The 17,130-nt window shown below is 54.2% G+C and overlaps 1 protein-coding gene across 2 annotated transcripts in view; it reads left to right on the top strand.

Moving 5' to 3' along the window:
• Nucleotides 1–16,573, top strand: part of LAMC3 (laminin subunit gamma 3) — a 61,429-nt gene extending 44,856 nt beyond the window's left edge. Inside the window, exons 18-28 of one of the 2 annotated variants that reach the window (XM_057725234.1) lie at nucleotides 1,176–1,317; nucleotides 3,398–3,603; nucleotides 3,987–4,063; nucleotides 5,645–5,779; nucleotides 6,928–7,075; nucleotides 8,149–8,298; nucleotides 9,161–9,263; nucleotides 11,424–11,623; nucleotides 12,366–12,512; nucleotides 12,604–12,703; nucleotides 15,179–16,573. In XM_057725234.1, coding sequence (XP_057581217.1) covers nucleotides 1,176–1,317; nucleotides 3,398–3,603; nucleotides 3,987–4,063; nucleotides 5,645–5,779; nucleotides 6,928–7,075; nucleotides 8,149–8,298; nucleotides 9,161–9,263; nucleotides 11,424–11,623; nucleotides 12,366–12,512; nucleotides 12,604–12,703; nucleotides 15,179–15,429 — 1,659 coding nt within the window. In that variant the 3' untranslated portion in view covers nucleotides 15,430–16,573. The remainder of the gene's footprint in view (nucleotides 1–1,175; nucleotides 1,318–3,397; nucleotides 3,604–3,986; nucleotides 4,064–5,644; nucleotides 5,780–6,927; nucleotides 7,076–8,148; nucleotides 8,299–9,160; nucleotides 9,264–11,423; nucleotides 11,624–12,365; nucleotides 12,513–12,603; nucleotides 12,704–15,178) is intronic. The other variant, XM_057725235.1, reaches the window with a different exon arrangement.
• The last annotated feature ends 557 nt before the right edge of the window (nucleotides 16,574–17,130 follow it).

Raw genomic sequence — 17,130 nt, 5'->3', positions numbered from 1 at the left:
CATCTGGTTCAACCCTCACCTCTGTCCTCCCCTGGCTCCTGAGTGGACAGGAGAAACGTGTCTCCCGCTGCATGTCCTTCCCAACCCCCCAGGCCTGGGTCTCACTCTTTCTTAAGTTCAATGGGGATGAGACCCCAGGTGGCCCTTTGGGGGAGGGTCAGGAGGAGGGTGGTGCCCCCTATGGGACACAAGTAGGATTCCAAGCAGGGAGGTAGTGTCATGCAGGGGTCAGGATCGTGACCTCTGGGGTTCCCCTACCCCCCCAACCCTGTTAGTTGTCACAAGCACAGGCGGGTGACAGCCTCGGTAAGTTTCAGCATGTCTCTCCTGCTCCAAAATGGAATAGTTCAGGCCTGTAAGCCCTTACCTGAAACCTGTGAGGCCCGCTTTTGGAATGATGGTTCTGTTGAAAGATAGGATGGTGTGTGCTGAATATTAGGTACCACTCCCTGTGGCACCTGGGCCAGCCCCCCAATCAAACCCACTGATACACCTGGAGGAAAACAGGAGAAAATTCATACCAAGAGGGTAAAGAAAGATCACAAGGAGCCTTGTTCAGAACAGTTTTGTTTCTAAATGAGTTCAGGGTTTTTTGAACCTGATTTTGCCCTCCAATAAGGAATGGAAAGTTTTGCGGGTTTTCAGAGTGTTTTGAATGCTGGAATCAAGAAGAGGGCTCGGGACCAGTATCCCCTGCCCCTTAAGGGTGGTTACAAGGTGAACGTGGGCTGGGGTGTGGCCAGTGGTTGCTCATGCCTGGCTCCTAGCATGTGCTCCATAAATGCATGTATTGTTCATCTGAGTGAAAGAACAGGGCTAGGAGTCATTGCAAAGCACACTCACTCAGCCTGCAAGGATCGTATGCTTGCTCTGTGCCAAGTGCTGGGAACACATCCTCCTGGGGCTTCCCTTCCCATCCCTCCTGCAGTAGGGCAGAGGTATGTCAGCTCAATGCCAGCAGGTGCCGTGGGTGTGAGAAGGGAAGGGATAGCTCCCAGGATAGGGTGGTCATAGTTGGTTCCAAGGTCCAGTGTGTCCTTAGCTTTGAGGCCAAGGGTAGGATTGGTGAAGGCAATGTCTGGGGGAGGGCAGGGTAGGCAGAAACCAGGCAGAGGTATCCAAGCAAGACTTCAGGCCACCAGCCTCACACACCCTTCCTTCCCTGACCCCTCCAGGCTGACAAGCTGAAGGCCAGGCTGACCCTGATGGAGGGGTGGCTGCAGGGATCCGACTGTGGCACTCCCTGGGGACCACTGGACATTCTACAGGGCGAGGACCCAAGGGGGGACATCTACCAGAGCCACCATCTGCTGCAAGGTACAGCGAGAGTGCAGAGTTGGAGACTGGGAGACAAGGGGAGGGGGATGGCTGGTCAGATGCCCCCTTTGGAGCCCTTCAGTCTGGCCTCAGTATGCTTCAGGGGCTCTGGGCTCACCCCTAGGAGAACTTGCTTGCTGGGAGAGCCTGTCTGACCTCCCCAGTTAAGTGAATTCCTCCTGGGATGCAGTCCAGACATCCCATGGACCTCTCTTTCAATGTCCCTCGCCCAGTTGTACTTTGTAGCTTATTATTATCAGTCTCTGACTATAGCCTCGGTCGCCATGCCCCCTACGCCACCTAGACTGTACCCGTAAGCTCAGTGAGGACAGGGGCTGGATTCATTCATTGTCAGTCAGCCCACAAGCAGTCATTGAGGTGCTGTCCCAGGTGCTGAACAGGTAGAGTTCCTGCTGTCTGGGCTGTTGGCTGTTTTGCCCGCTGCTGTATCCCCACCATAGAAAATAAATGGGTAAATAAGAAAAAACAAACAAACAAAGACACTGTCATTAGGTCTAGGTGGAATTTGGCCCTAGGACACTGAAATTCAGGGAGCATCAAGTGAATCGGTTATTTTGTTCAATTTTGCGTTCACAAGCACCTGTACTCCTGCAGCAGCCACAGGTGAGCTGAACACCTGTTAGCAAGACTAACAAATAGGGAACTATCTCATGCAGCTTCAGACCAAAAAAGCAAATAGCCCAACCCACAAATGGGCGGAAGACCTAGATAGACGTTTCTCCAAAGACATGCAGGTGGCCAACAAACACATGAGAAGATGCTCAACATCACTCATCATCAGAGAAATGCAAGTCAAAGCCACCATGAGGTATCACCTCACACCTGTCAGAATGGCCATCATCAAAAAAATCTAGAAACAATAAACGTTGGAGAGGGTGTGGAGAAAAGGGAACCCTCCTGCACTGTTGGTGGGAATGTCGGTTGGTACAGCCACTGTGGAAAACAGTTTGGAGGTTCCTTAAAAAACTAAAAATAGAACTACCATATGATCCAGTCATCCCACTCCTGGGCATATACACAGAGAAAACCATAATCCCAGGAGAAACATGTACCATAATGTTCATTGCAGCGCTATTTACAATAGCCAGGACATGGAAGCAACCTAAATGCCCATCAGCAGATGAATGGATAAAGAAGATGTGGCCTATATATACAATGGAATATTACTCAGCCATAAAAAGGAATGAAATGGAGCTATATGTCATGAGGTGGATAGACCCAGAGTCTGTCATACAGAGTGAAGTAAGCCAGAAAGAGAAAGAAAAATACTGTATGCTAACTCATATATATGCAGTCTAAAAAAAAATGGTGCTGATGAACCCAGTGACAGGGCAAGAATAAGGATGCAGATGCAGAGAATGAACTGGAGGACATGGGGTTGGGGGGACGGGGGGTGAAGGGGAAGCTGGGATGAAGTGAGAGAGTAGCATAGACATATTTACACTACCAGCTGTAAAATAGATAGCTAGTGGGAAGTTGCTGTATAGCAAAGGGAGATCAACTTGATGATGGGTGATGCCTTAGAGGGCCAGGACAGAGAGGGTGGGAGGGAGTCGCGGGAGGGAGGGGATATGGGGATATATGTATAAATACAGCTGATTCACTTTGGTGTACCTCAAAAGCTGGTACAAGAGTGTAAAGCAATTATATTCCAATAAAGAGCTTTAAAAAAAATAGGGATCTATCAGATACCGTGTGTTAAAAAGCCCACACTGAGCCACTCTGCGAATTACAGAGCTGACTCTAAGGGGGTTTACTGCTGTCTCATATTCAGGAATTGTTCGTTGTGTCTCTAGAAGGCCTGGGTTCCTCCAGTCCTTCCTCTGTGGCTGACTTCCCGTGTGTGGTACCTTGGGTCATAATTTGCCATCTCTGGGCCTCAGCCTTTGCATCTGTAAAATGGCGAGGCTCTTTCTTTGGAACCCGCGCTCAGGCCAGATGATGGAGTTAAGCTGTGCCCAGGGGGTGTAGAGGACACAGATGGGGCCCCTTGAGGGTGGAAGTTTTATTGTGAAATCTCAACTGCTCCGTGACTCCTGGACTGTGGACTTTTCTGCAGGGGCCCAGGAAGCCTTCCTGGAGCAGGCGATGGGCCTTGAGGGTGCTGTGAAGGCTGCCTGGGAGCAGCTGCAGGTGCTGAGCAGGGACGCCCGCTGTGCCCAGGCTGGCGCTGAGAAGACCTGCATCCAGCTGGCAGACCTAGAGATGGCGCTGGCGTCCTCAGAAGAGGAGATTCTGCATGCAGCCACCATCCTTGCATCTCTGGTACCCCAGGGGACCCTCCCCCAACTCCTCCCCACACGGAGCCTGGGGCAGTCCTCCTCCCGCCCCCACACTTTGGGAGGCTCAGTTATCTCATCTGCAACATAGGGATCACACAGTGCCTCTTCTGCCAATTCAGTGAGATAATGTTTGCAAAGAACGAGGCATATTCCAAGTGGACAGTGAATGCCCAGCAAGTGGTTGGCGTCATTACTGTTATTTCCAAGCTCTAGGGCTCCGCCCCCTGGATGCTGACTTTGTAGTTGGCTCTGAGTGTTTATAAAATAACTGGCATGGCCCAGTTCTGCCCAACACTTTAGCCAGATGTGGCCCCTGCCCTCCAGGGATGGATCATCAGTTTCCTCCTGTGTCTCTTTTCTCTAAAGGTGATTCCTCAGGAAGGGCTTGGCCAGCCCACCAACTGGAGCCACCTGGCCATAGAGGCCCGTGCCCTCGCCAGGAGGTGAGCCCCCATGCCCTGGGAGCATGGTGAGGTCCTGTCCACACAACCGTGAAGGGAGCCCAGCCCTTCTCCTGGGGGCTTCTAGGGTCAGGGCCAGCTCCACAGGTATCCCCACCCCAGGAGGTGGAATCAGATGAGCACAGAGCTGCCTGGTGGGGCGCGACGTCACCACTGTGGGAAGGAGAGGTGTGCCAGGGCAGCGGGAGCACAGAGCTGTCTGTGGAGGTTGGGGTGGGTGACTGCTCTATTGAGATATAATTCACAGAACCGTGCAACTCAAGCTTTACGGTGTATAATCCAATGGTTTTCAGTATATTCACAGATTGTGCTGTCATCCCCACACTCAGCCTTAGAATATTTTCCTCACCCCAGAAACAAGTCCTGTTCCCTTGAGGCATCACTCCCCATTCCCTTCACCCTCCCCAGCCCCTGGGAACCACTAATTTACCTTCTGTCTCTATAGATTTGCCATTCTGGACATTTCATATAAATGGAATCATACTGTATCTGGCTTCTTTCACTTAGCATACTATTTTCAAGGTTCATCCATATTGTATCATATGTCCTTCCTTCCTTCCTTTCTTCCTTCCTTCCTTTCTTTCTTCCCTCCCTCCCTCCTTCCTTTCTTTTTAATTTATTTTTTATTTTTTTGGCTGTGTTGGGTCTTCATTGCTGCATGTGGGCTTTCTCTACTTGTGACAATCGGGGGCTACTCTTCATTGCAGTGTGCGGCCTTCTCATTGCAGTGGCTTCTCTTGTTGCGGAGCATGGGCTCTAGGCTTGCGGGCTTCAGTAGTTGTGGCTTGCAGGCTGTAGAGCACAGGCTCAGTAGTTGTGACACATGGGCTTAGCTGCTCCGCGGCATGTGGGATCTTCCCGGACCAGGGATCAAACCTGCGTCCCCTGCATTGGCAGGCGGATTCTTAACCACGGCACCACCAGGGAAGTCCAGTACTTCATTCTTTTTTATAACCAAATAGTATTCCATTGTACAGATGTGCCACATTTTGTTTATCCAGTCATCTGTTGATGGACATTTGGGTTGTTTCATCCACTGCCTTTAAGAAGTAGCTTAAGATCCTAAAAAATGTGAAATCTGAAGTAATTTGTCCCTTTAGCTGTACTTTAGGGACTGTAGAGCCATTTTACAGATGACAAAGCGGACTCAGAGAAGTTAAGTGACTTGCTTAAGGACACACAGTTTAGAAGTAATAGAACCAGGATTCAAACCCAGGCTGTCTTGACACTCTTTTCTGTACTATCTCTTGTTATGGTGACCATATAATTTGTTGTCCAAACTGAGGTGTTTCTGTGTGATGAAAGGCCCTATTATTGATGATGCCAGGGCGACAGGCATAAACCCTATATAACAGGAACAGGGGCATGGGTCCCCTTCCCATCAGTCTTCACTGTGTGTCAGGCAGAGGGAGGAAAGGAGCCTGGCCACAGAGGCTGTACTCTGGGACGGCAAGAGGCCCATGTAGGGGGTGGGGGGGGGGGCGGGGGGATGGGGGGTGGTTTGGGCCCGGGCCCCCTTCTGTGTGAGCTCCTGGTGATGGTCGGCTGGGTGTTATCATACAGTCACAGGGACACCAGCGCCAAGATTGAGGCCACTGCTCGGAGGGCGCTGCTCGCCTCCAACACCAGTTATGCGCTTCTCTGGAGTCTGGTGGAGGGGAGAGCGGCCCTGGAGGTCCAGCAGGAGCTGGAGGACAGGTGAGACCTCACAGGTGTCGGTAGGAGCTTGGGTTGGTTTCCCAGAGCCGACAGGGCCTGGCCAGAGGCTGCTGGTTCCAGGTCCGGCTTCCTTCCCTTGAGTCCTGACGCTCTCTGGGGTGGGGTGGGATGCCGGGGGTCTTGGGCCCGCTAGGTGGTGAGTTATAGGAACCCACTCATGCCTGGGGGTGCAGCTCAGCCTCTGGAGAGAAGAGCCAAGAACCTAAACACAGAGAGCCCAGATCAGCACGTCCTGCCCCACCCCCAGCAGCTTCCCCAGCCCGACCCCAGGCCCCTGGGGCAGCTCCTCTCAGGCACCAGCTTTCTTCTTGGCCTCTGCTTCCCTGTTCTGGGTGGCCTCCCCTTGTATCCAGCTCATTCAGAGGGTCAGTGGAGACACACGGACATCTCACTGGGCCCAAGTGGACTTCCTAGATGAGAGAATCTGATTGGCCCAGCTTGGGTCAGGTGGCCAGTCTGGAGCCATTTGGTATGGCTGGGCGAATCACATGACTCACTCCTGGGGCAAGGGCGCTGGCTCTCTGGAAAGGGGTGAGGGATGGGGGAGACCCTTGGGGGAGGTTCCATCTCAGCAGTGCCTATGGTGGGAGGAGCTGGGTGGGACGGGATGTGGACAGCTGGACAGGAGTGCTGTCCTAGTTAGTGGATTACAGCACTACAGGGGAAAAAGGGCCCCAGAGTGATCATGCAGCCCAGGGGTCTCCATTTACCTGGAGAGCAACATGCCCAAGGTCACCCAAGGGCATCAGGGCCTAGACGGCCATCCCTCCCCCAACACCAGGCCTTTTCCTCTTCATGATTCATCCAGAGGCACCAAACATTTGCAAAACATGTGATTCTCAAGTGGAAACCAAGTGGGAGCCCCTTCAGAAAAGCATGATTGAATTAAGTGAATGAAGAGACAAGAAGGCACTCCCTCTGCTGCCTTTTCCATTCATTAGAAAGCTGCCCAGTAGCAGCCAGTTTCTGAGGCCAGCTGCTGGGTACCAACTCCGCAGATGGCGGCTCTGCCCAGGAAGTTGCCAGAGCCCCCTTCCATCAGGGGCTCCACTGGGAGGCTGGGACAGCAATGGGGAGGGCCGGCCTGCCCGCTGCTCCTGGGCCATCCTGCCTCTGTCTCCCCCCAGGTACCAGGAGGTGCAAGCAGCCCAGAAGGCGCTGGGCACGGCCGTGGCAGAGGTGCTACCTGAAGCTGAGAGTGTGCTGGCCGCCGTGCAGCAAGTCAGCGCAGACTCGGCCCTGCGCCTGGCCTCACTGGCTACCCCTGCAGCACGGGTCAGCTCGGCTGTCCTTGGAGCTCCGCATGGGGTGGGGGTGGGGGAGAACGTGACAGCCGGGAAACCAGTGCAGCCCAGGTGGATGACGTGGCTTATTTTTAACTCTATAGCGGTTGATTAAAAGATAACCCACCTCCACAGTTTGGCAGAGTGCCTGCCTGGCACAGAGGCAGATCTCAGCCAATCTTTATTGTTGATTATCATAATAATATCAAGGCCAAGGCCTCTTCTGCATCATAGTGGAGACGGCATTGGCAATGACACCAGTTGGACATGGGACCAAATCCCAGCTCCGCCACTCTAGTTCTGTGACCTTGGCCAAGGACATCCCATCCCTGTGCCTCAGTTTCTTTGTCAGATGGAGCTCACGCATTAGGTTATTTCAGGGCTGCATCCCTGAGGGGCCAGAGAGGCTTGGTGAGTAATGTACAAGTTGGGCCTCAATGCTTGTCAGCCCTCATCCCCTCTGTGCCTGACACCCTGTACTCCTCACTTCTGGATAAATCAGCTCATCATGTCTTCTCAGTAATCCTGAAATCCCGAAACTGGGGAGCTGAACTTTAAAAAAAAAAAAAAAAAAAAAAGGCTAAACTTACAGAAATGCATCTGGGGCCCAGCCTGCCAGGACTGACTGCTCCCAGGCTGTTTATGCAGGGTCTTTGATTCTCCTGCTGTGTGTGAAAAAGCAAAATGCAAGTGGTGATGTGTTTGGCCCTGAGAGCTGCCCAGATACTGCTGGGGGCATTAGGTAGTAAACAGTCCCCACAGGAGATTCTGAATTCAGAAGTACATCCAGCCCCGAGGTTTCAGCTAAGGGACTGTGAGCCTGGGGAAGGAAATGCAGGTCAGGAAGGTCAGATGAGTTGCCTGAGGCCAAACTTCTAGAAATTGCTGGGGCTGGAATTGAGCCTCCAGTGACAGGTGCCCCAGCCTGGCTTCTCTTGCCCTGGCCCCTCTGCTTCTTGGGGTCCACGTGCAGCCCTACCCCCATGGTCCCTGCCCCTGGGCTTCTCTCACCTGCTCCTCGGACCTTCCCATCAGGCCTTGTCTGAGCCCTTCATCTCCCAGCAGCCTCAGAAGTCCCAGGCCAGGACCCTGGTCCTGAAGGTACAGGCTCTGGAGAAGACAGTCACATCGAGAGAGCGCATGGTCACGGAGGCCACCAGGGTGCTCCAAGCCACCGCCCAGGCTGTGCTGCACAAGACAGAGCCCCTCACACAGGTGGGCTCCCGTCCTTTGAGACAGCACATGGAGGAGGTTGGGGCTGCCCCAGGCATGATCTGGGGTCAGGGGTTGCAGGGGAAGGAGGGGCAAAGACCACAAGTGGTTCTTTCCGCCCCTCCAGTGCCTCCCCTCAAACTCCAGAGAACCTCAGTCAGCCCCTGCCAAGGCAGGAGGTCCTGACTTCCTGAGAAGGAGTAAAAGTGTGAGAGGAGGAGGATAGACAGACAGACAGAGCAGCAGCAGCCAGAGCTGTTCTCTATGAATTTACCTATTTTGGACATTTCATATAAATGGAATCGTGCGATATGTGACCTTTTCTGTCCAGCTGCTTTTACTTAACATAATATCTTAGAGGTTCATCCACATTGTAGTGTATATCAGCACTTTGTCCCTTTTTATGGCTGAATAATATTCCATTGTGTAGATACACCATATTTTGTGTATCCATTCGAGCATCAAACCCGTATTCTTTAAGTATCTAGCCCTATTTAGTGGCAGTGGGGAAGAAACTAATTTTCTGTGAGTAAAAGCTGTGTAATAAACAGATTCGCTACTTCACATCCTCTGGCTGCGATGCAGCAGCATTCTGAAAAGAAATTTTCAGCCGTCCATCTTTCCTTTAGTTCTCAGCTTCCAGTTTTCCTCTGAGCTTTTGTGGGGCAAGTAACTTCTTGGGAGAGATATTCAAGATTTAATGGTGGTATAATAAGATAAATCAGGGGTTCCTGGTAAACAGCATATTCAGAGTTTTGGTGTCAGAGTTTTGGTGATGTTTTGGGACCTTGTACATGTGGGTTTGGTGCCCACATGACCCAGCTCTGCCCAGTGCACCTGACCAGCCTCTCTCTTCTCTCTCCAGCTGCACCGGGAAGCCAGAGCCGCCCTGACCCGGGCTTCGTCATCTGTCCAGGCTGCCACGGTGACTGTCACAGGAGCCAGGACTCTGCTGGCTGACCTGGAAGGTATGTGAGCCCTGCTTAGCCCCAGGCTCATGGATACACAGATGCCCACGTCAGACACCTGTCTGTTCATGCCTCGGCCAGCGCAGGCTTGGCTGCAGGGGACAGAAGTCCAGTCATGTGGCATATGCCAAGGAGACCACCCCCTCTGCCTCTCAGGACCTCCCTCTCCTGCGGCTGCCTGTCCCTCCCTACCTCCCATCCCACTCAACAGGTTCTTGCCCATGTGGCCATCCATCATGAGACCACACGCAGAGCCCCCCAGGGCCAGAGGGGAAGAGAATGCGATACCATCAGCTGGCCACCCTTGATCTCAGCCACTCTGGCTAGGGGTCCAGTCACCTGATACAGATATGGCTGCCCTGGTCCAATGTCCAGCAGGGCTGTGGGAAGGGATGCAGTGTTCTCTCTCTCTCTCTTTTTAAGGTATTTATTTATTTGGCTGCATCAGGTCTTAGTTTCAGCATGCAGGATCTTTGCCGTGTGTGGGCTCTTGGTTGTGGTGCGTGGGTTCTAGAACACGGGGACTTAGTTGCCCCACAGCATGTGGGATCTTTGTTCCCAGATTGAACCCATGTCCCCCACATTGGAAGGCTGATTCTTAACCACTGGAGCACCAGGGAAGTCCCGCAGCGTTTCTCTTTAGAACAGGGTGTGGGTTGATGCCAGTGCAGGTCTCTTTTGAGCTGTAGGAAAATGAGGCCAAGTGCCCCCATTTTACATATGGGTAGACCAAGAGAGGAAATTTTGCTAAATGAAATGTGGACCAGCCCCTAGCCTATAATTGCTGTGCCAAGAGAGGGTTTGTGTTCAAATAAGTTTAGGAAATGTCACGTGCTATCAATCCCCCCGAGGCCTTGCAGTGCACACCTGAGAATATTAAAGGCTCTGAGAAGTCCTGCAGTAAAGAAACCAGGTTCATTGTACGTAAACTTAACTGACATTTCCCCCAGCATTTATCAGCACTCTGTGTAGAATTAGGACTCCCCAGCATGCACTTTAAGAAACACCAATTTTGTGTACAAGAAGCAAAGTAGATCTAACTTTTGGATTGTCTTCATAGAACAATTATGTAGTATTATGTCCCTGAAAATTAGAAGGCTTGATTCTTTTTAAATTTTGACTTTGTCTACTATAATCAGCACTCCTTAGGATAAATTTCTCTTACAATTTTACCTGAAAGGAAAGGAAAAAGTCTCTCTTTCTTTATAGAGGGAAACTACTTCTTATTAGATAATAAAAACCTACGTGAATGGTAGAATTTCCCTTTTTGTCTTGGCCGTTAGGAGGCTAAAAGGTAGATAGAGGCATTTGGTACCTGCGCTGCCATTATCCTAATTTTCTGGCACGTCTCATTCTTCCTTACCCTCCCAGTTACATATGGCCTTTGATTTTTCATCTTCATAGTCTAATTGTTGGTCTGTTCATCACGATAAACAGCCTCAAAGTCTTTTCAGAAATGGGTGGTCCGTAAAAACAGAGAACTGAATGGCTCTTTCTGTGTACTCTGCTGCGGCTCCCATCCCACCACTGGCCCAGGCATTGACCACCATGTAATTCTTTTTTTTTTTTTTAAGGAGATTTTTTTCTTCGGTCAACTTTTTTTAAGATTTATTATTTATTTATTTATTTATGGCTACATTGGTTCTTCGCTGCTGCACGTGGGCTTTCTCTGGTTGTGGCAGGCGGGGGCTACTCTGTTGTGGTGCACAGGCTTCTCACTGCAGTGGCTTTTCTTGCTGTGGAGCACGGGCTCTAGGTGCATGGGCTTCAGTAGTTGCAGCACACGGGCTCAGTAGTTGTGGCTCATGTCCTCCACGACATGCAGGATCTTCCTGGACCAGAGCTCAAACCCGTGTCCCCTGCGTTGGCAGGCGGATTCTTAACCACTGCGCCACCAGGGAAGTCCCAACCACCATGTAATTCTGTGACTTTAGTAAGTATCATAATATAACATGAATGTTTACACTCACAGGGCAGTGTGCTCACTCATTTGTTTTTCCTGGGGGAGCCTGAGAAGTTTCCACACGATCTCACACATCGCGTACCTCTGCTCACATTGTCCAAGGGTCTGGGGCTGGTCAGGCATCTGGCAGTGACTGCCTGACGGGCTCTCCAGGCGTGAGCCCAGCCCTCCTGACACAGCCTTGGCCGGGTTTCCAGGAATGAAGCCAAGGTTTCCTCGGCCCAAGGACCAGGCCGCGCTGAGGAGGAAGGCAGCCCTCGTCCGGGACAGACTCCTTGCAGACTCGAAAAAGAAGACCAAGCAGGCAGAGAGGATGCTGGGAAACGCGGCATCCCTCTCCTCCAGTGCCAAGAAGAAGGGCAGGGAAGCCGAGCTGTTGGCCAAGGACAATGCCAAGGTCAGGGCCACAGATGTGACCCCAGGGGCATCCCTGTCTTCTGGCCTGTGGGAGGACTGTCGCAGAAGAGGTGCCTTCTGTAGGATAAATGCCCCTGCTGATCTCTGCCCTTCTGTGTGCAGTGCTGAATACTCTGCACTTACTACACGGTCCCAGGCTCTGAGCTCTGGAGCTTTACACGGGTGACACTGTTGATTCCACATGAAATAGATGTCACGGCTGTCCCCAAGGGACAGTGAGGACCCTGAGGCCCAGCCAGGTCCAGTAACTTAAGTCACATAACCAGGACTCACACCTTAGGGAGCAGGCTCTATTTCCAAACCTCTAGACTTTTTTTATTTAATTGGGGCCAAATCTGAATCGATGTGCATCTCCCCAACATCACTGGCTTTGATGCTCGGGCCCCAAGTAAGCAGCCTTTACAGCTGCCTAGAGAAAGTGCTAGACTTGAAGGAGTCCCCAGGCTTGGTCTCTGGTCCTGCCATTTTGATTTTGGCCAGCTCCTCCTCTCTGCGCCTCTGTTTCCCCATCTGTAAAATAGTGGAATCTCTCCCCTGGGGAGAGAGGAGTAGAGGGCAGCAGTCTGCACTGTGCCGGCATCCAGTACGTATCTGTTGAATGGGTGCATGAACAAATGACCTGGGGCATGAGCACTTGGCATGATGGCCATAAACACCCTTTACCTCTAAAAGGACTTTCTCCACTCACCCTCCCCTCCCTGCTGCTGCCGCCCACCCCATAGCTCGCCAAGGCCTTGCTGAGGGAGGGGAAGCAGGAGCACCGCCGGGCTGGTCGGCTCTCCAGCCAGACGCAGGCAACGCTCCGACAGGCCTCCCGGCAGGTGCTCGCCTCAGAAGCACGCAGACAGGAGCTGGAGGCAGCTGAGCGGGTATGTCTGCCAAGACCCTCAGCCCTTTCCCTCCTGGTCCCAGGAGCCAGCTGGGAGCCGCTCAAGCCTTTCCTCTCCCCCTCCCCAAAAGGTGGGTGTCGGGCTGAGCGAGATGGAGCGGCAGGTGCAGGAATCACGCACCTCCCTGGAGAAGGACATCAAAGCCTTGTCGGAGCTGCTTGCCGGGCTGGGTAAGGAGTCCCCAAGGCCGGGCCCCGACTCACCGGGTCCCTGGAGCATCTCTGGGATCTTCCTGTGAGGCCCAGTCCCGGGGAAGCCTGCCTCCTAGGCCTCCTGTCCACAGCTCCCCCCATCCCCAGCCTTGTGTTCAGTGACAAGCATTTGTAATTGCCCCAGTCCCCTTGCGCGAGGCAGGGTTGGGGTCCAGAAGCGAGCTCACTTTGTGCCTCCAGGGGCTGCTAGTCAGGAGGAGGGGAGAGACATGGAACACTCACCACCCACAGAGCACCTGTAGGTACCAGGTGACTGGGTCTGCCCTCGGAGGTTGAGGGTTTCAGAGGAGGAGAGAGAGTGTCGCAGGAGCAAATCTGGCATCGAGGATCAGGTGCTGCTTTGGAATCAGAGAGACCAGGATGCACATCTGGCACTTTCCCTTCCTTGGCTGTGAGGCCTTGGGAAAATCATTCCACCTCTCTGAGCCTCAGTTCCCAGACCTGGGAAATGGGCGTAACAGTGGGGTAATTTAGAGAGTGCTGGCCACACTGTGCAGAGTATGATAAGACTGTAACTAGAAAAGGGGACAGCGCCCAAGATGTGGAGCCCTCAGAGCGGAGGTGAAGGGTCGTTATCAGAGCAGTTAGGCTGAAATGAACAACAGGCAGTTTTAAATGTTGGGGTAAACTACACAAAACATAAAATTTGCCATGTTACCCATCTTTCAGCATACAGGTCAATGGCATTAGGTACAACATTCACCTTATTGTACAACCATCACCAGCACCCATCTCCAGAACTTTTACATCATCCCAGCGTGAAACCCGTCCCTGTTAATACACAGACTCCTCATTCTGCCTCCCCCAGCCCTTGGCAAGCCCTGTTCTACTTTCTGTCTCTATGAATTTGGTACTTTAGGCATCTCATCTAAGTGGAATCCTACAAAATGTGTCCTTTTGTGCCTGGCTTATTTCACTTAGTGTAACGTCAAGGTTCATCCGTGTAACAGCATGTATTTCAATTAGCATGATGAACAAGACAAGGAAGAATCACCATGTTCTGTATTTTGGCCAGACGCCAGGCCCCCACTCAGCTATTCACACACACCATCTTATCTCATTCTAACTTTTCCAGGCAAGGATCCTTACACTCTTGCTATTTTGCAGATGAGGGAACTGGGGCACAGAGAATTTAAATGATGTGCCCAGGGTCCCACAGCCAGTCGTTGGGGAGGCTGTGGGTCACACTCAGGTCTGACAGATTCACAGTGTGCCCGCTCGTAGCCACGGGTCTATACCCGCAAGAACTCAGCGCACTGGACACATGCCCAGGCTGAAACAGACGCTCTATGTGGGTAAACCACTCCGGCTGTTGTGGTTGTCATTCATTCATTCACGCTCTCCCTGTGCTTGACCCAGGGGTGCAGGAGTGACCACACACACCTAGACCCTGTCCTCACCCCGGGAGACCCAGCTGTAACCTCCTCAAAGGCCAGGCTGTTTGGACTTTCCCGTGGATGGTGGGGCCTCTCCAGGTCTTTGCTGGGAGCAGGACCTGCCCGGCAGCAGGGTTCAGCTTCTCTCTGCCTCTTCCTGCCGCAGGCTCAGCTCCTGCAGCCACCTGCCCTCCAACCCAGCCTCCATTGCCCAGGAAACTCAGGGCCATGGGGAGCCCCGGGGCCCAGTGGGGTCCTGTGGGATTAAAAGTCGGTTAGGACTTGTTTCTCTGTCCCCAGCACTCTCCCACCTGCCTCAGCTGTCTTCCTGTTGAATGCCACCTTAATGACAAGGTGACAAAGGCCAGGGAGGGGAGAGAGCCCGTGAATTCCACGCCACCATCACCAAGTTCATATGTGAGCACCTGGCCCCATCCCCTCATTTTACACTTGGAGAGGCTCCGGGAAGTCCTTCACCCCAAGCAACAGAGCGACTCCGGGCCGGGCCAGAACTAGACCCCCTGCCGCCTGCTTCCCAGGCCTGCAGCCCCTTCTGCCCGATCGGCTTCCCCGCCCTCATTCTGATGCCAGAGATCTTTCTCTTTACCCCGGCGTCCCCGCATCGCAGCCCACAGGTGCCATCTGTAAGTGTGTGCTCTCAGCGAATTTACACCCGCTGTGGGAACTAGCAGACATTGCGGGGACCTCTCTCCCACACACTGCTTTGTAGATGAGGAAACTGGGGCTCAGGACTCACCCAGGGCCTCCTCTTTTTAACAGTAATAGTAATACCAACAACAAAAATTAACAGTCGCCCAATGCCACCCAAGGGGGAAAGTTCCAGGGTCTGCACAGAAGCCCGGTGGGGTGCCCAGGCCAGGCCCTCACCCACCTCACCACGCTGCCCTCTTGGTCCCTTGCTTTCCTGGTAGATCGTGGATAAACAGGATCCTGGAAGGTTGGGGCTGGGGAGGGCCTCTGGGGATGGGGCCAGAACAGATTCCTGGGGCCTGCAGGGGAGCCGGCCCCCTCTGAGGCTGTCTGTGCCCCTCCGCAGGGTCGCTGGACACCCATGGAACCCCAGCCTGGGCCCTGAATGAGACCCAGCGGGCACTGGAGCGCCTGAGGCTGCAGCTGGGCCCGCCGGGCGCCCTGCAGGGGAAACTGAGGCTCTTGGAGCAGGAGTCCGAGCAGCAGGAGCTGCAGATACAGAGCTTTGAGAACGACCTTGCGGAGATCCGGGCTGACAAGCAGAATCTGGAGGCCATTCTGCACAGCCTGCCCGAGGGCTGCGCCAGCTGGCAGTGAGGGCTGCCCCGACCCCACGGTGCCCCAGGCCCAGGGCACGCACACCCGCCGCAGGTGCGCCCAGCCGGCACACTCACCAGAGCCTGCTGCCGCGTACCCCCCCGAGTCTGCGCCCACGTCCCTCCATACCGGCCGGAGCGAGTGTGCGTTCAGAACTCATCCAGGCGGCTACGGTGTGCGCCCACCCCCCATCCAGGTGCCCTCCCTCCCCATCCACGCAGGCACGGGACACATGCCTGTGCGTAGAGCGCATGTGTGTACAAGTCCGTGCATGTGTGTACAAGTCCATCCATGTGTGTTGGCCCTCCTCTGGATGCTGGGGGCGTTGTGTTAAATGCCTGACAGGCTGACAAACCCAGGCGGGGTGGGTACCTGGGAGGCAGAGGGGGGCCATCCGCAGAGATCCAGGGTGGGTTCGGCAAGAGCCACTCCCCCAGCCCCAGCCCTGCCCTCTGTCCTGAAGCCCCCTGAGCTATCTGAACACCCAGCAGCGCTGCACAGCCAAGGGACCAGGCGGGCCAAAAGACTCAAGATCCTGGAGGGTTCTCAGCAGTGGAACCCGAGGCCCAGCTCTGCTGGCGCTACGGTACAGCCTGCTAGGCCGTCCGGGGCATGGCCCACCCCTGCGGGGCTATCTCTGGCTTCGTGGAATACTTCCTTCTCAGGATCCTGGGACTGGGTCAGACTCACTGAAGGAACCGCCTACCCTGGGCCAGGTACCCCTTCAGACCATGGCCTGTCCAAAAAGCCAGGCCTCGCCTGCTGACCTGAGGGCGTCTGGGTCAGCGGGTTCAGACAGGTCGCGTGGATCTTTGCTTTGTGACCCTGCCAACCCTGGTTGGCCTTTGATACATCGACACGTCCCAAACTGGCCCTGCAGCCCTGTGGCCCCACCTGCCGCAGGGGAGGCCCTGCTGGGCGTGGAGGCTGGCTGTCTTTCTAGCCTGTCACGCCGGGGAACCCCCCTGTGGCCAGGCTTCCTGCTGGCCTCTGCCCAGGGCGCCCGGCATCTCCTCCCCTTTCCTGGGCCCTCTTGCAGCAGACCGCAGGGCCTTGGCGCTGGGAGCATGGGTGCCTCGGGGCCCAGCCCCTTCCCAGTGCTCTTCCCGCCCGCGGCAGGGGCCACAGGGGCAGTCCAGACCAATTCTGTGTAACCAACTCTGTTTAACGTGGCAATAAAGGACCCCTTTCCTAGCTGCTGGTGTGCCTTTGGTCCTCCGGTGCTGGCCGGCAGCAGGAGCTCTGGCTGCGGGTGTAGACTCGCGCCCTGGCTGCGGGTGGCCCTGCCCAGCACCAGTGAGTTGGTGGCGGAATGGTCAGTGATCCCTCTCAGCCCACAAGAGGCAGAAGGAAGGTGACATCGCTGAGCCCACTGGCTTTGCCAGGGTCTTCCCACTGGGGGCACCCTGCTGGGGTCCTGGGACCCCACGCCTCTGCCCTCTCCTCTCTGCTCCAGGGGGCTTATGAGGCAAAGTCTAGGGGCTGGGGGAGTGTGAGGGGTGGGGTGCAGAGAGGTCCTCAGCTGACTTCTGGCTCAGGCTGGAGACACGGAGGCAGGAAATGAACTCAAAACCAGTGTCCAGCGGTGCAGAAAGGCTCAGGGAGGGACACCAGTGAGGAGAGGAGGAGGAGGGCTCTGGGCCAGGCCTCACAGGGTGGGGAGACAGCCGGGAACATTCCAGACAAGAGGGTGGGCCACGG

This window comes from Hippopotamus amphibius, chromosome 2 (assembly GCF_030028045.1).
Source record: "Hippopotamus amphibius kiboko isolate mHipAmp2 chromosome 2, mHipAmp2.hap2, whole genome shotgun sequence".
Lineage (NCBI taxonomy): Eukaryota > Metazoa > Chordata > Mammalia > Artiodactyla > Hippopotamidae > Hippopotamus > Hippopotamus amphibius.
This window is presented reverse-complemented; position numbering and strand designations above follow the sequence as displayed.